The sequence below is a fragment of the Rattus norvegicus genome, chromosome 1 (assembly GCF_021556685.1).
Source record: "Rattus norvegicus strain SHRSP/BbbUtx chromosome 1, alternate assembly SHRSP_T2T, whole genome shotgun sequence".
Lineage (NCBI taxonomy): Eukaryota > Metazoa > Chordata > Mammalia > Rodentia > Muridae > Rattus > Rattus norvegicus.
In genome coordinates, this window is record NC_141534.1 from 220,205,928 (window position 1) to 220,233,442 (window position 27,515).

At 49.5% G+C, this 27,515-nt stretch overlaps 1 protein-coding gene across 10 annotated transcripts; it reads left to right on the plus strand.

Moving 5' to 3' along the window:
- Positions 1 to 1,295: 1,295 nt before the first annotated feature.
- Positions 1,296 to 26,879, plus strand: Vps37c (VPS37C subunit of ESCRT-I). Of its 10 annotated transcripts, none has more exons than XM_087564525.1 (7): positions 1,296 to 1,538; positions 18,769 to 18,846; positions 19,228 to 19,326; positions 22,733 to 22,904; positions 23,597 to 23,679; positions 24,782 to 24,901; positions 26,344 to 26,879. In XM_087564525.1, the coding sequence occupies exons 3-7, from the start codon at positions 19,234 to 19,236 to the stop codon at positions 26,452 to 26,454; spliced, it is 579 nt and encodes a 192-aa protein (XP_087420651.1). In that variant the 5' UTR covers positions 1,296 to 1,538; positions 18,769 to 18,846; positions 19,228 to 19,233; the 3' UTR covers positions 26,455 to 26,879.
- The last annotated feature ends 636 nt before the right edge of the window (positions 26,880 to 27,515 follow it).

The following is a 27,515-nucleotide window of genomic DNA, read 5'->3' on the forward strand; positions in this document are numbered from 1 at the left end:
AAGGTGGATTATGTGACACAAAGCCCATGAAGTAAAGGGGAGGAAGTTCTGACCAATGGGAACGATGATGATCATTTTAGATCTAGAACATGAAGTAGAAAATTTGGGATATCCTGTCGAAATTCGATGACCCAAAAGAGAAACTCATGAAACAGACGTTCCCAGGAAAAAAAAAATGGCCAGGGCTCTGTTTATAAGGCTGGTGACGAATAAGAACTTGATTGTGGGGGTTGGGGATTTAGCTCAGTGGTAGAGCACTTGCCTAGCAAACGCAAGGCCCTGGGTTTGGTACCCAGCTCCAAAAAAAAAAAAAAAAAAAAAAAAAAAAAAAAAAAAAAAAAAGAAAAGAAAAAAAAAAAAGAACTTGATTGTAGGGGTTGGGATGCTGCAGATACAAGGTCACATTGTCCCATAATTATTGTTAGTCTCCTTAATAACCATTGCTCATGTCTTACCACATATCAATGTGATTATCAGGTAAACCTTTTGGGATGCAGACTCCAAAGCTAAAATGTAGTCAAACAGCATCTCAGACCCAAGCAGAGATTTCTCCTAATTCCTCATTATCTACTGACCTGATGGCCTCAGAAATGTATCTGAAAAATGCCTTGGTGTATGCCTTGTTCTGTTACTTTACAAACTTCACAAAACACTTCTACATTGGAACAGGTTATTTAAGTCAAACTGAATTTGTGTCCCATGTCATGGTCACTCTTACTTGACTCAGAACAAAGTGTCTCTTATTCCCGTTGAGATGAGAGCTGCTTTGTGTGGACAGAAGTCAGATTCAAGTGCAGGAGGAGGCCTTGCATGACAGAGCCCAGGCATTGACATGGTTTTCTTAGGCTGGAAGCTAATATCCCAGGGTCCCCATAACCACTGTGGCCAAAAGGGAATGGCGTTCACCTCTTAGGTCTGGTTTGTTCTTATCCCTTCCTGGAGCTTGTCACCCTGGGCGAGTGAGGATGGATGAAGTCTGATGCTTACACAGAACTACCCATCTACAGACGACTAAGTGCAATCTAGGGTCCTGACAAAGGGTACATAGCAGGGTCTGAAGGGGACACTTAGGACCTCAGCCATTATAGTCTTAGGGTCAAACTATAAAAAGGAGTGTGCACAGCAGGTCAGGGATACCATGGTGCAAGACTAGGCCATTTGGACTTTCCCTTTGGAAATTCCATGCTTGTTTCTCAGGATACTTCAGAACTTTTGTCAAATGAAGCCAAGCCTGCAAGTCTGCGCAGGCGCACTAGTAATGGGCGGAGCCCTGCGTCGGGGGCGGAGTTAGGGGTGGGGCCTTCTCTGCGCGGGCGGGGCCGAGTGGCCTTCCGCGGGTGTTGCTCCTGAAGCCACCCGCGTATGAGTGCCGGTATCGTGGCCATCCCGAGGCCCACAAAGCAGGACGCCGGGAGCGCGGCGGAGGGGCACTGCGGCTCGCTCCCGGCTGGACGCGGGAGGAAGTCACATCCGGTAGGGGCGGGCTCGTGGATTCCGGAAGTGCAGGCAGCGGCTGATTGCCCGTGGCGGCGGCTCCGGTAGGTGAGCACCGCTGGGGAGGGTTTTGGGCAGCGGCGGACGGTGGCGAACCGTGCTGGGGGCGTTGCCGGCGAGCTCTGAAGCCTTCCGCCGGCTGGGTTCCTGGCCGAGGCCAGCGATTGGGCACAATGGGCGCGTGACTCCCTGTGGGCCTGCGCCCCTGCAGCACGGTGGGAGGGATGGAAGGTGGGAGGCTGTCCTCTCCGGTTGCCTCAGCCCCGCCCCCTCCCACCTATCCGCTAACGCCACGCAGTCCTTCACCCTCTGTAGGAGTATCTTGTGGTCACTATGTCATTGAGAACCTCTTTGCCTCTTGTACGGTTTGGGAAACTGAGGCCTGCGTGTATTCTGACTTGCCCCAGCGATATAGTGGAGTTGGAGGGACTCTGACCTTTGTTTTGCTGGCCTGTGTCTTTCCCCAGGGTAGCAATAGGTGGGGTTCTTCCTCTTTCTTCTGGATCCCGACTTGGATGTCCAGCATGGCTGAGCCATCCTTACTTCTGGGTCTTCCAGGTGTCAAGGACAGCAGTGTATGGTCCCAGCATGTGTCTGGTTCTGCTTTGATTCTCCCCTCACAGCTGGTTAGGGGTGTTCTTCCACTTTTTTGGCGGATCAAGACATTCCCAGAGATGTGTTTGAGTTACTGGTAGAGTTGACTATAATCAGGTTCACATTTCTTGAGTCCAGCCTATACCTTGTCAATCAGATTAGGGCTATCCAGCTTGAGCTAAGGAGCCTCACAGAGTACCAGGGCTCCTTCATTGCTCCATGCCTATTATCCAGGTGTCTCTACCTATAGTGTGTCACTCTATATTCAGTGTCAGCCCTGCAGCTAGAAATGGTGATGAGATAGGGACTTAGAAGGGAAAGACTCTTCTTTGCTTAGTACCTAGGAAGGGACCTGATCTGGGGATTGTGGAATGGAAGGCTGCTGTGTGAAATGGTGGACTCTGAAATGAGTCTTTGTTCTTGGCCATCATAGTGCCCAGAAAAGCCTTTTTCGTAAGATTGTCTTGGAAATCTGGCCCAGTGCCTTTGTCATTTCCATTAAGTAGAAAACATGATGGAGTGCTTCAGTGGGGCTGTTTTTCTGTTGCTGCTTTGCCAAGCAGTAGTTCTGGTTGCATGTTCCGTTGTCCTGTGCTGGGTACTGTTTTGGGGGATGTTTTGAACTGGATTCTAGATACAGAGAACACCTCTGAGTGACTGGTAATCCCAGTTTACGGAATTGGCTAGTATCAACTAGTGAGTGGCTGTTAGGATTTGTTTAACTCCCTTGTCTCTTTTCAAAGCAAATGTGACTTTAACTCTAATACTGCCTCCCAGATGCCTCAGTTGCCCTAATGTGTTGGAGCTTAAGAATTGTTTATGGTAATTCTGGTTGAAAATGCAGAGCCCCCATCTCTGTCTCCAGATGTTATCTGGCCAGAGCCCCAGGAGTTTGTTTTTAACACACACACTGCCTGGGTGATTCAGATCTTGATGCAAATTTGTAGATTTGCTGGGCCAATGGAGCTTGGATATGAGGTGGATATCAGGATTCTTGTTGCCTCTTGCTTATTGCTTTGGCATGTGTTAATGTGCCATTCAGAGGGCTTTGAGATAAATAGCCACATGACTCATTCCTGGACACTTTTGGCTCCTAGTAGTGGGGTTTTTCCAGACGGACCAATGAGGTCATTGAGGACCTGCATTGGAGCAGTTGAATTGCTGTTGTGGGCAGCGGCGGGGGTGGGGAGGTTGTGTTAGCAGTTTCCTCTTGGGATCTGGAGTTCCTGGAAGGTGCTCATCTGTCCCTACCCAGACTGCCCTGTGACACAGGTTTCAGTGATGGCCACAGCCTTTAGGTTGTGTGGGCTTTGGCTGCATGTTCCACAAATCCCTTCCTCCATTCTCTCCTCTTTACCTGCTTTCCCTGGCTGTCTGGGAGAAGGTAGATATCAAACAGGTTTGCCTTGATTGGGCTGGAGTTGACAGGTGAGGCCCTGGGGCTTAGGATGGGCTCCAGAAGGGAGTCTCCACTGTGAACTTCAAGGTAGCTTCAGCTAGCTGGGCCTCTTCACTGAAGACCTGTGAGTGTTTTAACCCCCACAGCGAAGGTATCCATCTCCCCGACAGGTTCTCAAGCAGCAGAAGGAGCAGGCTAGGATTGTGCTGTTACTTTATTTTCCTGCCCCATAAACAGCAACTTTGCATTTAATATCTTTGTGAGCAGAGGGCTTAATGTGTTGGGTACTTTTCCTATTGCTGCGGTAGAAATACCTGGACACAGTCCATCAAAAAAGTGAAGGGGGTTAACTCAGGGCACAGACCTTTCTGAGGTGGAGTGATGGTGGCAGGAGCTTGAGGTGGTTGATCATGCTGCACTGTTGTCAGCCATCAGAGCCGTGGATGCTACTGCTCAGCTCATGCTCTCTGCTCAGTCCAGGACCTCAGCCTATGCTGCTGTCCAAGCTGAGGTGGGAAGACCTCTTTCAATTAAGTGAGTAAGACAGTCCCTCACAGGCCTGCCCTGGTCTCCTAGGTGGTGAAAGACCTGTCTCATTGACAAACCACCATGGTTACTTTTTATTTTATCATCTTTAGATGGGGCCTTGTGTAGGCCAGACTGGCTTTGACTTGCTCTGTAACAGAGGAACCTTGAACTTCACCTTCCTGCTTCCACTACCCAAGTGCTGGGGTTACAGGCGTGTCCTACCACACCTGACTTGTGTCGTGCACGGGATCACACCCAGGGCTTCACCTGGGTCAAATAAGCACTCTTCCAACTGAGCCAGGCCTTGATTTAAACTGTTTTAAATTTGCCATGACTCGTGTTGTGTCCTAGGATGTGGTATATCTTGGCAAATGTTTTAGGAAAACTTCAGAAAAAAGCGTGCCCTGCGGTCGTGTGGAGTGTTCTATAAATTTCAGTGGTCAAGTCCAGTCTGTTGGGAGTGCTGGCCACTTGTTTTCTCTCGTCTTGGAGGGAGACACCCCAAAGACCTAGTACCCTTCATTCTTAGTATTATGGCTTTAGGTAAGTGGCCTAGGGTGTAGGGAGTGACCTCAGCTCTCTGTTTTATCTCTCTGAGCTTCTCAGCAGCAGCAACTAACTAGCAGCTCTTCCTTAAACTCCCAGCAGCCAGAGGCTCGCTGCTCTCCCACAGTCCCTTGCCTTTTGTAGCTTCTGTTCTTGCTCTTCACAGCTTTTCACCTCTGCAATCTGCTCCCAGCACGTCCATCTTTTTTCTCAGTCTCTGTCCCTGGCCGTAAGAGGCCACTGCCACCTGCTAGCTGCTGCTGGGTGTGGAAAGCTGGCAGCCCTGGAGTTACCTGTTCTTCACACAATCAGCTTGGCGTTCTCTACTCCTTGGCAACCAGAGTACCGAAAGGAAGCTTTCTTGGGGCCTGTGCTGCAGCATTCAGGACAGTGTAGGGGAGCGAGGAGGTTTCCCAGCAGAGGGAGAGCATACCTTTCTTAGCTGACCAGTCAGTCCTACAAACTCACTAGCTGTCCCAGGTTGGGGCAGAGCTCCTCCCTGACGGGGTTGAGGATTTGCTGCTATGAGGTCCCTTGTGATGAAGTCCAGAGTAGTAGCCATGGTCTTGGCTATCTGAAGGGCATCCTTGCTTTGATGTGGCCTCAAGAAACCAAATTCCCCCAAGTAAAGCCTTTGTGGGTGTCCTGGCCTTGACAGTTGTATGGTCAGAGCAAAATCCTTGGAGAATGACTGTGTCTGGCTTGGGTTTCCTCTGGGAGACTGAAGTCCTAACAGTCGGAGGGGTTTTGAAACAGCATGATTTGTCAATTTACAGAATTGTCAGAGAAGTGGCTAATTTATTGGCAGCTTATGCAATTTTCATGAAAATGGGGGTTTCTTAAGTTGGCTGTCTCTGGTAAAACTTCGGGAGTGGAGGAGGCCACAGTGTTCCTGACAACTCTCCCTCAGTCTGGGAGTCAGGGAAGATTTCCACCTCCTCTGTCCTTGCCCAGCCTAGGGCAGGTTGTTTAAGTACTGCTCTGGGTAATTACTTACATCTGGGAATGCTGGGAAGAAGGGGCTAATGGTTGCCAGTCAAATCCTACTTATGCCTGACAGCTTCCATAAATCAAAAGGAAAAATTAATTGACACTTCTAATAAAGATCTCTTATACAATAAACATTTTATTTACTTATTTTTCTTTTTTGAGACAGGGTCTCTACATAACCCTGGCCATCCTGGAGCTTACTCTGTAGATCAGGCTGTTCTTGAACTCAGAGATCTGTCTGCCTCTGTCTCTTAGGTGCTGGGAATAAAGGAGCCTCCCACCATGCTCACAAGTCTTGGGTTTGAAGTTAGGGTTAGTGGAGTTGACTGAGACTGCCAAGGAACCCTGCAACTGAGTGACGAAAGTTGACAATTAGAAGGTGGACAGAGGACTAGAGCAGTATTTCTCCAGAGAATATATGAATAATGACCAAAAGTCCCTAAACAGATATGTGTGCATCATTAGTCAGGGAAATGCAAATTAAAACCATAGTGTAACACAAGTATGCTGGCTGGATGAGCACTAAAAATAGGAAAAGAGCCTGGTGGTGGCTCAGTCGGTACAGCGCACAAGGACCGGAGAAGCCGAGTAAAGGCTGAGCACGTGTCACAAGCCTTTGCTGGGGAAGATGGAGACAGGAGACTCTGAAGCCCATTGGCCAGCCCATCTAGCCAATCAGCTAGCCTCAAGTTCACTGAGAATGCCTGTCTCAAAAAATAAAGATGACTGGAAGAGAGATGCCCAAGTCAGCCTCTGCATGCACAAATACACATGCACACACTAATAAGAATTTACATCACATTTACCACACACACACACACATGTATACACACACCAGTCAGAATATACATCACATATACCACACACATACATGTGCCCACACCAGTCAGAATATACATCACATATACCACACACACATACATGTGCCCACACCAGTAAGAATACACATCACAGGGGCTGGGGATTTAGCTCAGTGGTAGAGCGCTTACCTAGGAAGCGCAAGGCCCTGGGTTCGGTCCCCAGCTCCGAAAAAAAAGAACAAAAAAAAAAAAAAAAAAAAAAAAAAAAGAATACACATCACTTATACCACACACATTATTAAGAATATATATCACATATACCATATGCTCACACACATACATGTACATACACCAATAAGAATAAACATTACAGTCACCACACACATGCACATGAGTCACACATTAAGTGAAATAGGAAACAAGTGTTAATGAGAATGTGGAGAATTGAAGGCTTGTGGCAATGTGAAGTGGTTTACCCACTGTGGGAAGCAGCACGGTGATCCCGCACCTGATCACTTACTGAGTGACACAGCAGTTCTGCTTCTGTATCTGCGCTGAAGAAATGAAAGCAGGAACTGGGACAGCCATTTGTGTATGAACACAGCAGCGCTGTTTATGACAGTCGGAAAGCAGCCACTTCCCCAGTGTCTGTGAACAGGACAGTGACATGGAATGAGGTACAGGTATCCGGCAGCCAGAGTCCGACAGTCTCACATGGATGAAGCTCAGAGACAGCGTGTTGTGTGAAGGTGATGTCCAGAGAAGAACAACATTTTGTTTTCGTTCGGTTTGGTTTGGTTTGAAACAAGGCCTCACTGTGTAGCCCAGGCTGGCCTGGGATTCACTGCAGTCCGTCTACCTCAGCGTCCCACGGCCCTGGGATCCCAGGCATGAACCATCACACCTGACTGTGGTTTTTCTTTTGTGAAGTTTCTAGACTAGTCAGATTCATTGGTGATTGCCAGGTCAGGATAGGAAAAAGAAGGTCAGTATTTAATGGGTGCAGGTATGTTTGTGTGGGGTCATGAAAAGTTCTGGAGACAGATGGGTGGTGATGGTTGTACAACAAAGTAAATGTATCTAAATGTCCAAAACTGTACACTTCAAAATGGCTAAAACGGGGATGATAAAAGGGCTCAGTGCAGTGGTTCTCAACCTTCCTAATGCCGGGACCCTTACACAGTTCCTCATGCTGTGGTGACTCTTACCGTATAACTATAATTTTGCTACTGGGATGAATTGTAATGTAAGTCTCTGTTAGAGGGGTCGTGACCCACAGGTTAAGAACCACTGGCTTACTGGGTAACAGGCTTCAAGCCTGATGACCTGAGTTTAATTCCCAGGGTCTATTTGTTGGAAGGAGAGAACCAACTCCTGCAAGTGGTCCTCTGACCTTAACACACGTGCTGTGGCACACATGCACCCATATACAACACATATTATAAATGATAGAAAAAATTAAAAATGACAAAATGATAGGTTTTATAAATATTACAATTAAAGATTAAAACTAAGGCATGGCTTAAAATCTTATAAACTTTTAGTATTGAAGATGGATCTCTTACAGGCAGCACACAGAAAGGTGTTGCTTTTAAAAAAAAGTCAGAATTATTGCCTTTAAAACTTTTTAAAATTTTATTTTATGTGTTTGGGTATCTTACCTGCATGTATATCTATATACTGCTTGAATGCCGGATGTGAGACATCAGATTGCCTGGGACTAGAGTTACAGATGGCTGCCATGGCAGTGCTAGGAATTGAACCTGTATCCTGTGGAAGAGCAGGTAGTGCTCTTAACCACTGAGCCCTGTCTCCCACCCCCCAGTGTTGCCCTTCCTTCCTTCCTTCCTTCCTTCCTTCCTTCCTTCCTTCCTTCCTTCCTTCCTTCCTTCCTTTCTTTCTTTCTTACTTCTAAAGATGTATTTATTTATTTCATGTATGTGAGTACATGGTCTCCGTCCTCAGACACACCAGAAGAGGGCATCGAATCCCATTACAGGTGGTTGTGAGCCACCATGTGGTGGCTGGGAATTGAACTCAGGACCTCTGGAAGAGCAGTCAGTGCTCTTAACCACTGAGCCATCTCTTTAGCCCCCAGTGTTGCCTTTTCATTGGGGGTGATTAGACCACATTCCTGTGTGAGGGAGACTTTTGCTGTTCCTTTCCATCCGCCCCACAGTCTTTGTTCTTTTCTTCCATTTTTGTGATTCTTAGGTGCGGAGTGTCCTCACGTCCTCCTTTTGCTGTTCTGTTGGCGTCTAACAGGAGCACGTCTTTTTAGCAGCTGCTTTAAGCATATGCAGTGTGCGCTTCTCATTTGTCACAGCTCGTTTCAAGGGCCCTGTGCCTCTTTACCTTCAGGGTTGAACCTTGCGTGACGTGTCTGTTGCCCCCTCCACCACATCCTTCCTCCTCCCCCACCCCCGCAACCCCCTGACCCCGCTTCATGCTACAAATCCTAGTGCTCTGCACAGTTGCATTGTGAGGAACATAAAACGGAAAGGCCAAGTCTTCTGTTTGTTTTCAAGTGCTCTGTGTTCCTCTGTGCTGACCCGGAGCTCTCTCCTTGCGCGTTCCTCCTGTCTTGCCGATTTCTTTGAACATTGCTTGATGGATTCTTTCCGCTTTCAGAGGGCTAAGGGAAGTCTTTGTTTTTGCAAGAGGCCTCCCCAGGCCCGGTCTCTCAGTTCTTTACAGAAGCTGTTCCAGTGTCTACCGCTTGCTGTCTGCCACCAGTCTTTGTTCTTTTGTTCTTGGCGCTTCTTTCCCCACCTCTAGCTGCTTTCTTGTTACTAGGCTTAAACAGCTTATTTCTCAGTTACTGTATAGATGTTCGAGGTCCCAGGCATTGAACTTTGGGTTCACTTACACTAGGCGAGCATTCTACCACTGAGCTTTGTCCTCTTCCAGCAGTTTGATTGTATTGTGCTCAGCCTACTTTCTTCATGGTTCTCATTTGGGGATTCACTGTATTGTTCTGTGGCTTATAGCTTTCATTTCCAGCCATTAGTTCTTAAAGCTGTCATCCCATCCCTCTCCCTTCCTCTCCTCTGGGGACTTCCGTTATATGTGCTGAGTGCTTACAGTCACCCCTCAGAATTCCTATTCTTTTCCCTTATCATTTCCTCTTCGTGGTTCACTTCAATAGTTTATGTTTGGGTTGGTTTTTTCTTTTTTCCTTTCTGCAGAATCTAATCTGCCGATGTCTAGTCCGATATACAGTATTGTTTTTCAACGTAAGAATAACCTTTTCTCTTGACACAATTATAGTTCAAGTCAATATTTCCTGTATTCAACCTTTTAAAACATAAGCTTCTTGAACATATCAAATATAAATTATATGTGTGTGTATTACATGAAATATGCTTGCTATGTTAATATCCTTGCTTGCTAATTCTGTTACCTATATATTTTAAGGGTCCATTTTTATTGGTTGTTATGTCCTGTTTTAGTCTTTCTGTGTTAAGTTCTGATTGGAGGTCAGATGTACCTTGTTGGATATTTTATTTATATATTGTATGTATATTGTTACTTAAAAAAACCAGAGCCTTGACAGCCTGCTTCTACGCTTTGTTAGCTGTGATCAGACAGCTCTTACAGCAGAGCTGGGTTTCCCCGCTATGAAGGTAATGTCTTCTGTGGAACTCTAACAGCCTGCAAACACGAGGTCTTCCCTCATATGCTGGCCACACTAGTGCTGATTTTCTTGACTGGCTGGGACCTGGGGATCCTCTGTACATTTATGGGGCTTCTTTCTATGTAACTCCTGACCCCATGGTTCTCTGTCCTGTGAGTGCTGGCACTCTTGGTTTCCTGGACTCTCAATCCTCTTCCCAACTCCCCGAGCCATCTTGAAGTCTGTGAGAGTAAGCTGGGGGCAACCTTACAACTTACTTTGTCCTGTTTCCCTGAGCACCATTCTTCTAGGCTTCCTGACAGCCTGTATTTAAAAGCTATTCTGCACTTCTGTTGTCTAGCCTTTTGGTTCTTTGAGGTCATGAGTGCAAGTGCGAGTGTGTGTGTGTGTGTGTGTGCACTCGTGCGTGTGTGCATGCGTGAGCGTGATGGTAGGGGACTCTACTCTGAAAGTGGAATCCCTTAGGCACTCATTGAATGCCTGGTATGTGTTCTGCATTTGGGGATGCAGATGTGAGTGATGGGCAGAGAGCTTTGCTTCTTACTGGAGAACTATGCTGTTTTGTCATAGTAAATGCTGCATGATATTTACGTAGAACCGTAAAAGGGCATGGATTCTAAAGAGGAGGAGTGAGCAAGGAAAACTTCACAGAGATGTGGTATTTGAGGAATAAGCAGGAAAAAAGGCAGGGCCACACACAGTGAATTCCTTCAGAGCTGCTGTTATTATTACTGAGTGACTGGAAGTGTGTTTCCGTGCTGGGAGAAGGTTAGGCAGGGAGAGTTGGGATGAGCAGAGCAGCCCATGGGTGCTGGAGGGCTCAGGGCTGGATGGAAAGGGAAGTTCAGGGTCAGCAGATGTCATATGTCAAGCTAAGGAGCACAGATCGAAACACAACAGCAAGGCGCTGGGGAGCCATGGGAGGTTTCATAGCAGGGGCACGAGAGCTTCTAGGGTATTCCCCTGAGGTTTCCAGACATGTGGAAGAGGGCCAAGTCCTTTGGAACCCAGTAAGTCGCTTCTGGAGAGGTGGTTCGTGACAGTAACCACCTTTTGGCTTTGATGATGGCCTTCATGGTTCCTTCCAGAGCCAAGTGCGTATGAGGAAACTTTCCCCCAGTTTCTTGTTTTCTGTGCCTCTCCTGTTGTCCTTAGGGGACTAGTCTGCCTGTTTATGACTCTGCCCATCCCAGAAGTTTCTGGGGCTGGACTTGACCCTTGTGAGGGTAGGTTCTGCAGCCACCCCATCTAATCAGCCTGGCATGGCCGTCTACCAGGATCCCCTTGTTGTGAACTTGGAACAGAGGCACCTTGTGACCCAGGCCTGACCTCATCTTAATCTTTCTGTAGGGATGATTGACTGTCTGCTCAGCTTGTTCTGTGAGGGATAAGCTGGGAGGATGGACAGCTGTCTTCGCAGCTTTTAGAGACAATGGTTAGGGCATAAAGGAAAGGAAGGAAGGAAGCCTGTGTGTGGTCATTGAGCACAGTTTTCTTTCAACTCTGAGCCACAAGTTAAGGAAGGAAGAGAAGGAAGAGGCCCTGCCAGTGGCCGGGTGTCTCTTTCAGAAAGTTTGAAGACTGCTGTCTATTCAGACATCTGTTTCATGGCAGTTCTATTGACTGACGATGAATGTTATTGATCTGGTCAGATCCTGTCATCCAGTTCTATCACTCTGAGACAGACGATGTCTTGGGAGGAGTCCAAGTACCTGTTAGAGGAACTTGGGAAGTGCTGAGTGGAAGAGGTATGACCGTGTGACTATATGATTGGGCACTGTGCCAGCCTAGCCATGGCGAGCCCTGTCCAATAGCAGGGGGGTAGACCTTTGTAAAGCCCCCTCTAAGGAAAGGAACTAAGGCACAGGGAGATTGTATTCCCTGCCCAGGCTGCCCAGCCAGAGAAGGCTGTTAGCTTCCCAGATGTTAGGTCGGCCCCACAGAGCTGAGATCTGGGGGAGGAATGGTTCTGGGGGATGCTGTGCCCAAGCAGGCCCTGGCTGTGGACTTTAGCCTGAGTGCTGGTAGAGGATTGCAGGCTTCATACTGGGTTTGCTACAGATTGTGTTCTGTTGGGTTCTGAACATAGGCTAATAGGCCCTGCTCCTTGGAGGCTGGCTGCAGTCTGTCTATAGTAACCATCCTTTACTAAGTTTGTCCCCAGAGCCAGACACTGGTGTATAGTCATGGAATCAAGACGTATATGTTTAGCCTGGTGTGGACCCCTCTTTGCCCTACTGAAGATATCATAGCTAAAAGGAAGTAGAAGAATGGGGCTTGGGGAGTGGTGCAGGTCAGTGTCAGTAGATGGGGCAACTTAGGACAGTATTCTCCAGGCTTCATCCAGCTTCAGGAAAGAGAATGGGAAGCCAGAGGGACCCAGCTGACTTAGAGAAAGATCAACCCAGAGGGGCTGAACAGTTATGGCAGGGAGGAGGCTCTGGAGGTGGAAAATCATCTTAGAGTCTGTGCCAAGGCAGCAATGGCTGGATGGTGCTCTTCAGAGACTCGGGAACACCGACTGAAGGAAGCAAACTTGATGGTTGGGTATGGAAAGTGAAGCCCATTTCTGGCCTGAAGAGGGATACTGAGGCACTGGGGATGACTTTGAGAAACTGACGTAAATAAGTGGTTGCTGGAGGGAGAGAGAACCTGGGGTTGGGTATCTCAGCAGGTTTGGGAGAGGTCTCTCCAGTGCACAGACTAGGCCATCAACGGAAAGCGAGGAGTCTGCTGGGGACTCAGTCTCTGTAGCTTGCCTTTGCTGGTAGGGTGCTCAGCCAGCCGGTGACAGTCCAAGTATGGGCAAACCCGGTTGATACCAGAAGTCATTCTGGAGGCCCCACACTTGGCTTGGTGAGCTGTTCACTCCCTCCAGCAACGCCTTGCACCAGGCCCGGCTTCAGGCAAAGTAGGGAGTTTTTCAGTAGGCCTAAAGAACAGTGGGCTAATTGTGTAAATATTTACACGGAGGAGGCAGTCTCTTTCACAAAGCCTTATCCTGAGCGATTGCATTCCATGCCTGATGCCTTTTATTGGACTTGGTTCGCAGTGATGTGGAGTCAGTTTGAGAAGCTACACCTGGCTGCTCTGCTCCGATGCACACCTAGCAGGCGGGCAGCCTGGCAAGGCTGACAGGCAGCATTCTGTAACCATAGGTGTGAACGTGTTGTGTGTCGAAGTTGTTGTGTCCTGTCTAGCACTTTAGAAATTGTTACCTTCTTATTAAATCCTTCTAGCCCCTTGATGATGGTAGCATCAGAGCCCAACAGCTGAGTAGGTCACCAGAAAAGGCTCAGCGGATCCAGGTTTAGATGTGTTTTGCTACAAAGCTCTGATCTCTTTTGGGGACCCTTCACACTTGAGGGTGGGGAGGAGCCTCCCGCCCCCATCCTAGCATTGCCTAGAAAGAGTGAAAATCGGGGCCGGCAAGGTGGTCCAGCAGGTAAAATATGCTTGTTGCACAAACCTGGTGACTTGTTTGTTCCCTGGGACACACATAAAAATGACAGAACCAACTGCAGGAAGTTGTCCTCTGACCACTCTCCCACTTGCATACACTAATAATAAAGTTAAAAAATATAAGATTAGTTTGGGGTTGTCTCAGAAGTAAATCTCTTTCCTAATGATGATTCATTTTGGTTTTCATCCTGATCGGATTTAGAATTGCCTCAGAAACAAATTTCTGGGTTTGCCTATGAGGGATTATCTAGATTAGGTTAATTGAGCTGGAAGATACATCCTAAACATGGTGGTCCCATCTCTTCGTCCTTAGTGTGGATGCCTCATGGTCTTGCCAGCATGCCTTCCTACCCACAATGGACCATGTCTGGAGTGTGAACCAGAAGCCCTCCTTCCTGAAGGGTGGTGTCGGGTATTTTGTTTCAGTGGTGACATAACCTAATTCGTGTGAGGCCTGGGGTCCCATCCCCAACATGGCAGAAATGGCAATGATACCTAAAGTCCCCCCCCCCCCCCAATGACTTATATTCCTTCTTATATTTCCTTCTGTGATTTATATTCCAAGTTTTCAAATCACAGGGAAGATCAGTTCCATGATACTGGGGCTCCCTTGGGACTCCCATACTTGGGGCCATGGCTGGAGTCATTCTAGGAACAAAAAGTGGAGCAGGTAAACTAATGTTTCTGCTTTAAGCACCAGGATTAGGAAGGTTTCCAAGGCAACAGCAGGTATCTTTGCTGTTAGGGGTAGGTCAGGTCTAGTTCTCTGGAGCTTGCACTTTGTAGGTTGCTATGGTAGCAGCTTCTTCCCAGGCTCTTGGTAGGTGGAGGGGTTTATGAGAAGCTGAGGGGCATCACCTCTCCCTGCAGTGTGATATCAGGCTGGCAGGTAATGCTGGCTGCTGCAGTGAGTGGGGGATGAGCCCACGGAGCCTCATCCTAGGGATGTGTTAGGATTCGGTACTTTTGTGCCTTCTCCCTGAGCAGTTCTTCAGTTGCCTCTGCTGTGGGCTGGGGTGTGGCCAGAAATAACGCTCCAGTTGGCCTAAATCCACTGGTCCTAATCTGGCTTATGGCCTCCCCATCTGGGTCATATTGTGTTGCCGTTGTTCAAAGCTTATGGAATGGTTTGTCAAGATATGAAGTCATGAAAAGAAGGTGAGACCAGCAACAGTGTGGATGGCAGCAGACCAGCAAGACACAGGCCATCATTTTGTCACTGTGTGCCCACCGGGAGGGAGCATCAGAACATGTGTCGTGGCTTGGCTCTCCCTCCTTCGTTGTCTGCCATTCCCGTGTGCGTGGTCACCAAAGGGCATGGTGTCAATTTTAGTTACAGACCACAGCCCCGGGTTTTTGTGGCCCACCCCAAGTGGGGCCGTGCATATAAGCTGGGCATTGTAGCTCTCCTGGGGAGTTGGCCAGTCTGCACAGCCGTCACTGTCTCCTGCAGTTAGAGTCCAGTGTGGGGTCAGGGTCCATGACTTTAAAAGGGTTCCTGGTCCTCATTCCATGCTTGGCCTCTGACTTGGGGGCCTGGCCTTCCCACATGACCATAGGTGAGACCCCTAGTGACGGTGAAGACTGCAGAGGAGGCACAAGTTAAACAAAGGAAAGCCAGGGATGGGGTGGGGTGGGGAAACAAGCCATGCTCTTTCCCTTCCCAGTGCCGGCTACAGGGGCCCATTTTCTACCCCTACTAGGAAGGTGCTGCTACTTCCCCTCTCTCTGTCAGTCTGATCATCTCTGCAGAGGTGCCAGTGTCACCTCCCTAAGACCTGTTACCCTGCCGTACCTGTGACACTGCACAGCTGCCTCACCAGGTCCCCTCCTAGAGGCTGCAGTGGCCCCTCAGACCCACCCAGCACCAGCGAGCGCCTCTCTGGCCTTTGCTGCTCTGAGCTCTGGTTCTCTGGTTCTCCCCACCTCCCTGTCACTGACTCCTTCACTGGCTCACAGCTCATGCCTCTCCTCCACCTGTGTTCATAAGGACTTACGTTTGTTTGTTTGTTTTTTTAAAGGCATTTTTAGAAACTGAGTTCCATAAGAGGAAGGAGAAAGCTTTTTTTGTTTTGTTTTTTAATGTGTCTACTGGACCAGACTCATAAAATTCAACGTTTAAATACTTCCCTCTGCCCCAGGATATGGGACAGCATTGGTCTTGGCATATAGTAATTGCTCAATAAATGCCTGTAACTTATAGGGACAGTGGACATGAAGGAAGGCTTGAGCAAGCAGGAAACTGGGCTGTTCTGATTCTGCAGCTTGTTGAACTTGTCCTGGCTGGCCTGGTGTCTCTGTCCTCTCCTTCCACCTTCACTTGGCAATTCTGAATTGCCTCCAAGCAGGTCTGTGCTAGGTACTTGAAAGACAAAGATGAATGCCCATTCAAAGATGAATTACCCATTCTCACATGGCTCCCACTTTCCTTTCCCCAGCAGCCCACTCCACTGTCCTCAGGGGACCATCCAGCATCTCAGTGCCACAATGGTCATGAGAAGGGAAGTCTGTCAGAGCCCTGGCACCAAGGCCTGAGGAAATTTGGACTTGCCAGCCCTCTAGAAACAAAATCCTAAGACTTGGTCCCTAAATAATGTGTCATAAGCCGTGCTCCCCACCCCCACCCTTGCTACACCCCTGGTCGTTCTACCATGTTGGCTGGTTGTTGGAAGTTAGAAGTTGCTAGCAGCAGAGACCCAGCCACAGGGCCACAATTTTAGGTAGCTGCTTCACGGGCCCTGGGCAGAGTAGTTTTTCCTTCTCACCTTTCCCAAACAGTGGCCTGAACAAGTGCTTGCTGCTTTCAGCGGTGGCTCTGAAAAGCAGGTGATACCTGACTTGTGAGAGCAGCCCCAGTAACACCCAGGGGGTGATGCTGTGAGAGTTCTCACAGAGCAGCCTGTGCCGCTTGGTCCAGGGATGTGCTGCAGCTGCGTGGTGAACTACCACTAGCCAAGAGGCAGGGACAGCAGCCACCCAGGTAAGCAGCGCACTGCTTTGTGGGGCTTGTGACCTCTCCTTTTTGGCTTGGTCTTCATCACACTCTCAGGGCAGAACAAGTGTGTCAAAGGAAAACATCAGAAGACTGCCTCAGGGACTCTCAGCTCTGCTCAGGGCTTGTTGAATGGATTTCTCTGTGGGGAGAGGTCCTGGCGCTGCCGGGGGTTGCTAAACAGCTGTGTGTGTGGTTAGCCAGCTACCATCCCACCAGGCTGCCAGTGTCTACTGCGCTTAGCCCTGAATGCAGAGCAGCAGGTCCTGGGCTTGGTGGGTGGGGCTGTGCTCAGTGCAGCTGCTGTGGCCTAGCAAGTTCTTGGCTGCCACCCTGGAGGCCACCATGATCCTGCATAATTTCTGTGGTGTTGGAATCTTTGGCCAGCATTTGTTCTTGTGCTGAGCTCGCATGTTGTGTCACTGAGCCCGTGAGGGAGGTGCCGCCATTTGGTGCCTCTCATAGATGAGGAACCTTAGGCTGCGGGAGCTTCCATTTGGGTGAGGACGTAGCTGACAAGTGGCAGAACTGGTCTTGTGCTAGGTCTGCGTTAGTAAGCCTGCATTCCATGTGTTTGGGTATTTTCAAGTTGTTTATATTTTTGAGACTGGATTGAACTACATAGCCCATGCTGGCCTTGATCCTCTGGCTTCTCCCTCTCAAGAGTACTGGGATTTCGGATGTGTGTGTCACTATGCTGGTTCTGTACTGTGCCAGGGATGGACCCAGGGCTATATGCATTCTCAATAAACTGGGACTTTACAGGCAGTCTACAAACTGAATTTCATTCTCAGGCCTTTTGTGATTTTTTTTTTTTTTTAAATGAGGCAGCATTCACAGAGTCCAGGTTAGTCTTGAACTCCTGATGTCAGTCTGGGGTTAAGGGGATAGCGGGTCTCAGGACCTTTAAAGTGCTGTTCCTTTTTGCCACAGGCACAGTTGTGTTTAGGTGGAACAATATTGTTTCTCCTCAGAGCTCTGGTCTAACACAGGGCCTCTTCTCCTCTGTTCTGACTTCTAGACCTGGAGTTTGGGGGAGCAGTGTGAGGCGTAGACACAATGCACGGTGGGATTTGGGTTTCCTTCCTTTTGGGTCTTTTAGTTATAAAGAATTTCTCTATAAGAATTTCCTTCCTTCCTCTCACTTGTGTGTGTGTGCGTGTGTGTGTGTGTGTGTGTGTGATGTGTTCATATATGTGCAGACGCACATACATGTGAATGTATGCATATGTGGCCGTGGGTCCAAGGTTGAGATGAAAAGTCTTCCTCTATCACTCTCTACCTCTCTGTTTAACCAGAGCTCTCCATGGTGGGCAAGTCTGAGTACCAACTGGCTCCTACGTCCCTTGACTCTTCCCTTTAGAGCACTGGAATTAGAGGTCAGCAGCCATGCTGAGCCTGACGTTGCCTGGCGTCTGGGGATCTAAGTGCCTGGTTGAGACAGTGTAGGTTATACTGTAGTGTGGTGCTCAGAGTCTGTTGGTCCTGCATGAGGTAACAGGCGTGGACGGATCTTTTTCTTAGACCAGATGTATCCGTATCCCCAGGACGGAGTCTGGGTTTCTGGGCTCTGTCCCAGCCTATTGGTGCTGAGGCTTGGGTGGGCTGGGCACGTGCCTCCTGATGCCTGGCTAAGCTTGTTTAGAGGCTGGGTGATGTGAAGCCTTCAGGGGATGATGGCTGGTGGTGCTCCCCACTTAAGAAGCTCCTCATTAGCAGTGGACGTGCCACTTGTTCTCTAAACCAGGACAGTTGGAACCTGGAAGGAGACAGGTCAGGCCTAAACCAGGATGAAGGCCTCCGCAAAGGCAGCTTGTCATCATTGCTCATTGCTTTCTCTTTTCTCCCAGGGATGCCATTCCCTTACCATTACAGAGGGAGAAACTGAGGCCCAGAGAAGGTGGCTTCTGCCTGTCGTCACCTTGGCTCTTAGTTCCCAAATGCCTTCTAGGCCGAGCCATCACCCTGGCTCCCAGGCAAGCTCTATCAAGGGTAGAAGGCCCTTGATCTCTGAGGAGCTAGAACCTTCTGGAAACTAGCAACCTTTACAGTAAGAGCACCCAACATGAGCACTCTAAAGCATGTGCCTAGGAAGATAAGGAAACATAAGCATGGAAGGTCCTGTCAGCAGAAAGGCGATTGATTCCTGGTGTGTTCACTTCCTCCTGGCTGCCCCAGGCCTGTCTGTCACTTGGGGCAGTGGCAGGGGGAGGACTGCTGACCCCTGCCCTGTCAGAGCAACCTTCTGCCTGGATCAGTTGGTTTTTTCTCTCTGACTGCCCATGAAGGTGATCTGATGATTTTTTTTTTTTTTTTTCTGTTCCAGTGAGGGCACAGATGTGACAGTTTCCTTCTGTGACATGTGGAGAGGACTGCAGTCGCAGAATACTGAGGGAGACCTGAGGTCACTAGAACACTGAATATAACAAGCAGGACATGGTTGGGCCTGTGCTGTTGCGGCGTGTAAAGCCCTTTGTGGGGGATGGGATGGGTGTTTACATCAGGTTCAGACAAAAGTAGTCATGGACTAACTAAAGTCTGGGGCCAAATTTAGTCTGTATCCCTGCAGCCTGGCCCCTCTCTTTTCCAGTCAGCTCCATGCCATCTAGTGCTGTGGCTGCCAAGTAGGTTTACAGATTTCTCATCTGTCTTAGGGTTTGGCGGGCAGAAATGGCTGGGGCTCCATCAGTGTATTCCCAGGGACCCTCATGTCTCCTTGGGGCCCTCCTGTGGAGGGACTTTGGATGACTTTTTCCTTAAACTGAGTATTGCTTTGTGTTTGTAGGAGAAGATGGAGGGGCTGAAAGACAAGACCCTGCAGGAGCTGGAGGAAATGCAGAATGACCCAGAAGCCATTGCCCGGCTGGCCTTGGAATCGCCTGAGGTACAGGGAGACTGGCAGATGCCGCTGCTGTTGCTGCTGCTTTTTCTTCCTCTTTTTCCTCCTTCTCTTCCTTTTTTTCTTTAAGTAACTGGTCACTTAAGGTCCTCAACAAATCTATCTATCTATCTATCTATCTATCTATCTATCTATCTATCTATCTATCTATCTATCTATCTATCTCACTGTGTGTGTGTCTGTGTGTCTGTGTGTCTGTGTGTGTGTGACATGTGTATGAATGTGCACCAGGTGTGTGCAGGAACCCGGAGAGGTCAGAAGATGCTGGACACCCTGGAACTGGAATTACTATTGTGAGCTGCCATGTGGGTGCTAGGAGTTGAACCCTGGTCCTCTGTAAGAGCAATCAGTACTTTTAACTTCTAAGCCATATCTTCAGCTTCACTTAAGGTCTTTTAAATTTTTATTACATTTGTTTAAGTATGTTTGCATGTAGTGTGTGTGTGTGTCTCCATGTGTCTCTGTGGGTGTGTGTCTGTGTGTGCGCACGACAGGTATAACTTACAAGAAGTGGTTCTTTATTTTTAAAAGATGTATTTATTTATTTTGTATATGAGTACACTGTAGCTGTCTTCAGACACACCAGAAGAGGACATCAGATCTCATTACAGATGGTTGTGAGCCACCATGTGGTCGCTGGGAAATGAACTCAGGACCTCTGGAAGAGCAGTCAATGCTCAAACCACTGAGCCATCTCTTTAGCCCCCCCCCCCCCCCCCAAGAAATGATTCTTAAGGGCCCCAGAGATTGAACTTATGTCGTCAGCTTGGTGGCAAGGGCCCTTACCCACTGAGCAATCCCACCTACCCTGCAAACACTTGTCAAGGATCTGTGCTTAGCAGGGGCTTCAGCCTGGACTCACCTTGTGCAGTGAATTTTACCTTGGATTTTACTAGAGGAGCCCTGAGGTTTCAAGCCAGGGCCTGGGTCCTCTGGGGCCCAGACGGCTCAGGAATCTTCACACTGTTCCAGTGTGGGTCCAGTAGCTCCCTGATGCACTAGGGATCCGGGCTGGGGGTGCCCGTCTTCCCCCATTGTGATGTTCTCGCTCATGTCCCGTACTGTTCCCCATTCAGCCAGCACCCCACCTCTTAGCTTCCAATCACAGGAATGAGCTCCACCCTCCCGTCTGTACAGAGCTGACTTGGCCCTCACTGTCACTGTTCCCCGTGACCTTCCTGTGAGCTGGAGCTCAGGTGCCTCAATGAGGTCACCAGGCTAGAAATACCACAGGTACCCCAGAGTAGCTGCAGCTGGTCATTGACCCGGAAGCATCTGTTTGAGGGAGGGAAGGAGGACAGGTAATAGTAAGGTCCTCCGATTTCCACTCATGTTTGCCCCTTTTCCTGATGAGCAGATATGACATGCATTCTATGAATTCACTGTGTTAGAGAACAGGAAGTCGTTGAATTAGCATCCCAGTCAGCCCTGCTTCATGGCTGCACATGCTACATAGTCCTGTGTTCACCTCTGCTGTGCTTTCTGCTGCCACCTGCTCCCCAGCCCTGGTCGGGCTTCTCTGCTGGATTGGAGGTGACCCAGGGTTGGGTTAGGAAGACCTCCTGCCGGCGGAGAGTGGGAGAAGTCTTCCTGTGACACATCTTACAACCCCCAAGGCAGGATGATCTTGTTTCAGCGGCCTAGGAGCAAAGTCATGTACGGTCTGAGTGTCCCTTACCCCAAATTCTTGGGATGTAAGATTTTCTATGTCTTGGATCTTGAAATGTTTTGTGTAGATTTCCTAGTTAGATATCACAATACCAAAAAACTCATGAATTCTGGGACATTCTGAAACCCAGAACTTCATGAGTGTCACATTAGGCTCTTTGAAATCCAGAACAACACTGATAGGTGTCTGCTTCTTAGATTTAGTGTTGCTGAGTGTTTGCCATTAAACTCCAAGGGCCTCTTCTTATTGTGTCCTGTCTCTGTGCACACACACACGTGCATACATGCCACATCACAAGTGTGGAGGTCAAAGGACAACGTTCAGGAGTTGGTTCTCTCCTACCATTGAGGACCGAGGGTTCAAACACAAGTCAATCCAGCTTAGCAGCAAGCACTTTACCTACTGAGCCATCTTGTTAGTCCCAAGTATTTCTTCAGTCAGCAATGAGCAACAGAATGTTAAGGGGAGTCCCGGACTCGTTCCCGAAGGGAGCGGAGCTCAGCAAAACCAAGCCAGTACCCAGCTCTTGTTCACCTCTTCCTAGCTGAGCAGGTCCTCAGCACTATGGAAAAGCATAACCTCCTGTAAAAGTAAGGGATGCCACCTCCTGGCTAAAGGACAGACTGAACCTTCCGGTGTGGCCATGTCTGAGCAACTGAGTCGAATTCTCAGAGGGGGAAAATACTTACTGTGGGACAGACAGAAACAAAGTAGGTCAGCTACTTAGTCTTTCAGAAAGCATTTGGCTGGCTGTCACAGCAGTTTGTGTCACTGTGGGGCTGTGAGAAGAGCTGGCAGGAGAGAAAGGTGTTGGGAGTGTGTTCATCTATGTGGAGAGTGAGTGCAGGGGCTACACTCCAGGGAGCTGTGGAGCTCTACTGGCCTCATTGGTGTTTGTAAGAGATGGGCTCAAGGGTAGGGAGATGAAATGTGTAGACAAGCCTCAGAGAGGTTGGCACAGCATGGAGGTAGTGCTCCAGACCCAGGGAAAAGCCATGGACATGTAATGGCGCTCAAGGGCGTGTGGCCAGGAAGGGCAGGCCCCACACTCATATTGGCCACAGGAGACAGGAGTGGCCCTGGCTTTTTTTTTTTTTTTTTTTTTTTTTGTATTGTTTAACTGACTGGCAGTTAAATAGGGGCCTGAATGAGGGCTCAGTGGTGCCGGCTAGGGAAGCATTTTGAGCAGACAGTATTGAGGGACTATACAAAGCTCTGTAGTCTGTGTTTGACCTGGGAGGCAGGGGTATCTCTGTCTGCCCCCTCCCTAAGACCTCACGGTATTTCTAGCTTCTGGTCTGATGTGGACTACATGGTTCTCCCTAGCAGCCTTTCGTGTGTATGCATGTATGGTGTCTGTCCTCATGTCTTTTGCACTTGGGGCTAATGATGGGCACTCTGGGTTTCATCCCTCCCGCTAGAGCGGATCTTCTCCCTCATCTGTGGCCTGCACAGCACAGAACCACTTACAGCTGCCTTTCTGTTGGGAAGCCGTGGGTAGCTGGTTAGCCTTGGTGTCCGTTTCCCATGTGTCATCCTCACAGGCTCTCTTGATCAGGATGAGGTGAGGCACCTGGGTCACAATGCCTGCGTAGCCTTTAAACCCAGGCTCCTGTGACTGGTTGAGGGCTGAGCACCAAGGTGAGCAGTTCCAGGAGCGCCCCCTGCTGGAGGCTGACCAATTACACTTAAGCTTATTGTTAGTTGTCCTGCTTTCCCTAGGTTCAGGACCTGCAGTTAGAACGGGAGATGGCTCTGGCCACCAACCGGAGCCTGGCAGAGCAGAACCTGGAGTTCCAAGGTCCCCTGGAAATCAGCCGCTCTAACCTCTCAGACAAATACCAGGAGCTGCGGAAGCTTGTGGAGCGGTGCCAGGAGCAGAAAGCCAAGCTGGGTACGAATGGCTGACCAAGGACAAGTACTCTGGCCATCTCCCCTGTTGGTTGACACTTCTGTTCAAGGCAGGATAAGGGAGGCAACTAGAAGAGCAAGGATGCTCGGATAACCAGGATAGGAAAGGGCCAGCAGCCATTGTAGCCACTGTGCTTCATACTGTGGGCAAAGTACTTTGAGTGACTTTACATGATTATAAGCAAAGACACTATGGTTAGTCTAAATGTTTGCATATTTATACATATTGTATTCCCTGGTGATTTTTTATAGTATTAAAAATGGCCTGAATTTACTATTTTTATAGATGAGGAAAACAAGGGCTTACCTGAGGTCACGCCACTAGAGTTAGGTGGAGCTGGGATTTGCAAACATAGCCTTTAACAGCTGAGCGTCTCTCCAGCCCTGGTATTGGGATTTGAATGTAGGCAGGCAGTATCTTTCACTGCCTCTGTCAACTTAGCCCTGAGCCTTGCAGAGCTGGCCTAGGCCTTGTGGAGATAGGAAGGATCCTGATGGCTGTGCCTGCGGGAGCTCTGTCCTTGAGCTTCTCTTTACTCAAGATGGTGAATACGTACATGAACCAAAAGGACCCCACAGCAGAGGGCATGTCACATGTCTTCCCTGAAATCAGCGTCCTCAGCTTTAATTAAAGCAATGCTTTTGAAATGTCAACCTTTTTGCCCTTCCTTCCAGAGAAATTTTCCTCAGCACTGCAGCCTGGGACCTTGTTGGACCTTCTACAGATTGAAGGCATGAAGATCGAGGAGGAGTCTGAGGTGAGGTGGGGAGTGGCAGCATCCTAATCCCTTGGTCAGGTCTCAGGGGAACCCAAGAACCACAGAACAGAAGGGTTTAGAACATAGCTTGGGTAGATGGCACTGGAGTACTAGTGCACACGCTTTGGTTGCAATGATAACTCCTGAAACCACAGTTAGCACTCACTTCTATGCAGACAGTACTGTTTTCCTGTACACACATGTCTATGATAAAATGTAACGTATAAAGCAGTCAGTGAGAGCTTAAGAACAGTAACACAGGCTAGGGAGATAGCTCGGTTGATAAAGTGCTTGTTGCCCAACCTGAGTTTGATTCCCTCATACCCACATAAAAAGCCAGGTAAGGTGGTACAGTGTCAGGAGGGAGGGCCAGGCAGATCCCCAGGGTTTGCTGGCATAGTCTAGCTGAATTGGTGAGCCTGTAATAGAGACTCTGTCTCAGGAAATAAGGTGAATGGTGCCTTAGGAATGATACTGGAAGTTGGTCTCTCAGCCTCCACATGCACTTGTGTGCGTGTTCACTCTTACTCATGTGTATTCATACATGCAAACACATACACACATGAACAGTAAGTAATAATAGAACAGTTATAACAATGTTTTATAACAAAAGTTACTTAAAACTTATAGATTATTTCTAGAATTTTCCATGCAATGTTTTTGGACCATCAGAGGATCTCTAGTGTCTGAAATCATGGTTAAGGGGGCTTTACTACACCAGGACCCCAGTTGAATCAGGAGTGGGTGACCGACAGAAGGCCCCAGGGAGTCACACACATAGATGGGTGGCGGTACAGAGCTAGGCCCCTGCTCCTGGGCTCTCTCCTCCCTCTGGAGGTGCCTTTTATCTCAGTTGACAGAGATTTGTCTTTTGGATGTAGCACAGTGGCCAGCATACAAGTCACTAGCATAGGCCCAGCTGTTGAACAGACTTGTGTGACCACCAAGGACTTGGCACAGTGCTGGGTAGAGGGGCAGTGTGACCATGGAAGACATGGTCCTGTCGTTAAGGAGCTGGCATTCTGGTGAGGGAGTCGCTCTGAGTGGGGGCCAGGGAAGGCTGTGGAAGGCCACTGTTGTTAACAGTTCTTGTGTCCTGTAGGCCATGGCTGAGAAGTTCCTGGAAGGTGAGGTGCCCTTGGAGACATTCTTAGAGTCCTTTTCTTCCATGAGGACACTGCTGCACCTGCGTCGAGTTCGTGTAGAGAAGCTCCAGGACGTGGTGAGGCGGCCTCGAGCTCTGCCAGAGCTGGCTGGAGATGCCCCTCCAAAGCGCCCACCACCCCCACGCCCGGCGCCCCAGGCAGCACCCCCTGAGACTGAAGAACAGACTCCGCAGCCCTCTGTAGTGACTCCCTACCCTTTGCCCTACAGCCCATCCCCAGGCTTGCCTGTGGGCCCCACAGCCCAGGGAGCCCTGCAGCCAGCCCCCTTCCCTGTGGTGACCCAGCCTTCCTCCTATGGGGGGCCCCTGGGTCCTTCTTACCCATCACCTCAGCCAGGACCCAGGGCCATGGTGGGTTACTCTTGGTCTCCACAGAGGAGTGGCCCGCCCCGGCCTGGCTATCCTGTGGCTCCGACTAGCACCTCTGGTCCAGGATACCCCTTAGTGGGGGGCCAAACTCCTGGTCCTGGTTATCCTCAACAGTCCCCTTACTTCCCATCAGGAAGCAAACCTCCCTACCCAACACAGCCTCAGCTCCCTGGCTTCCCAGGACAGCCCCCGCCGCCAGTGCCCCCTCAACCTCCATACCCTTCTGGGGTAACACCCCCCTATGGCTTTCACCCTCCAGGATCTGCCTGGCCTAGGTATTAGTCTGGTCCATGTCCATCTTCTTCCTTCTACACCACAGCCTTTGGCCTCCATTTGCTGAGATTTGAGGTTAACACTGGACCTGGAGGTGACATGCTCTGAAATGTTTGGACACACAGGAGCCTTGAGCCTATAGTTGGAAGCACATAGGCCTCCTGAAAGGCCCTGAACAGTACAGCATGAATCCTTCTGGGAGCTCCTTCTGCCAGGGACCAGCTCAGCACATCCTGAGTGGCCTGGTGGGGGGGAGCCCAGGGCTCTCTGGTGTCTGCGTGAACGGGTGTGTTCATGTCTTTGCACAGCTACCTGCGCTTGATCCCTGACAGCTGAACCAATGTAGAATGATCTTGATGGCAGGGTGGCCCTGGGTCTCAGACCCTGCTCATCCGGGCTGTCCCTTGGAACTTGGCATGTTTGATGTGGAATCACATGCCAAGTGAGGTCAGAGCTCTGACTGTCCATTTAAGGACAGTCTGTCTTATTTACCACAGTTGGGTCCTAGGAAAAACGGGGACTTCGTGCCCTGAGAGCCTTATTTTAGTTGCTGTGCCAATGTCAGGCAAGTGTATTCTATGTGCTGACAAGGACCACAGCAGCAGTGGTATCGTGAGAGAGTTGGGATGCCGAGGGAGACCCAGGCCTCAAACTGTATGGTTAGATGTCCTGGGGTCACCCTGGAGCCCTTGGCTGGAGTGGGGGACCAGGGTTACCTCCCAGCCATTTTCCACTCCTGGGCCCCTCCACTTCTGGCTGGCTTTTTCTGAGGTTCACCCACCCCTCCACTCCTTTAGTGCCTTGACTCTTATTTGCTAGCTGCCCCTTTACCTTGTGTATTTCCTTCCTTCTCCCAGTGTCCCTGCAGAACAGACACCAGACCTACCCTTTCAGAACATCCCCATGGTGCTTCCCAGACATCATCACTACACTGGGGCTGCTTTCTCTACACTCTGTTTCCAGACTAAAGGGTAGGACTGTGAGCGCAGCCCCAGCCCTGGATGGGGCCGAAGCCTGCTTAGTAATGAAAGTGACTACACCATATACTGAAGGGGTTGCAGCAGATGATGCATCTGTATGGCTGGTCCAGATGTGAACCAGGTCTCAGGGTGGACCCTGGAGCTGCTACGGGTTAGGAAACTGTATGTGCCTTGAAACATCCCCTGCCTGGGTACCCAGCCTCTGGTGGACCAAGGTGCTGGGGGTCAAGGAGGAACCCCATCTTCTGGTGCCACTCCGCCCACAGACCACGGGTGCAGTACCAACTCGGCTTGCTTCTCCTAAGTTATTTATAACGTGGAATCACTAATGGAGTCTGTGGTAGACTGCTGCTGAACTGGATAATGACTGCCCGTCTGTTTGTGCAATTGCCATAATAAAGGTCGATGAGTTCCGTGGTGTGTGGTGTCTCTGATGTACTTGTGGGGTGGTGGCTTCTGCAGCCTTAGTCTACCTTCCATCTGTGGCCACCTCTTGAGTCCCCCACTCCCACGCCACTTCTTCCTAGGGGTTGGCTCTTCCTACCTTCTTTTCTGTGGTTTTCCTTGGCTGTTTCTTGGAGCCTACAATGCTTGCTTTGTTCTAGGCTTCATGCGTAGCCACGCTGTCCCACCAGAGGGCACCAGTGCCTCAGTCCAGGTTGGGAGGTAAGTGCCCTGTCACCTGGTGAGCATGGTTGTGATCTGTTCATTTTCTAAACCAGGAGAGAGAGAGGATGGGAATCGGCGTGTGACTGGGTGTGCGCGCGTGCATGTTTCTGTCTCTGGTACCTTGTGGGGTTGGCTCTGTTCACAGCATTCCTTTAAGCACTGTTGCAGGATGGCTGTCCTGAAGCCTCCACGGATGTGGGAGACTGGCAGTCTCTAGTCATCTCTCTGCCCTTTCTTCCCGGCAAGGTGATAGAGGTAGATTGTCTGATAGATGCCCAGAGATGCTAAGAATCACCAGAATTACGGCATGTGTCGCCTAGTGTCCTCTCCATAGCCACCCTAGCCCTCCTTGCCCCGGGCTTAAACAGGAGGTAAACCTG

Coding starts and splice junctions, on each gene's coding strand:
- Vps37c (XM_087564319.1), top strand. CDS start 19,234: ATGGAGGGGCTGAAAGACAAGACCCTGCAGGAGCTGGAGGAAATGCAG. Junction 19,327..22,732: donor TGGCCTTGGAATCGCCTGAG/GTACAGGGAGAC, acceptor TGCTTTCCCTAG/GTTCAGGACCTGCAGTTAGA. Junction 22,905..23,596: donor GGAGCAGAAAGCCAAGCTGG/GTACGAATGGCT, acceptor CCTTCCTTCCAG/AGAAATTTTCCTCAGCACTG.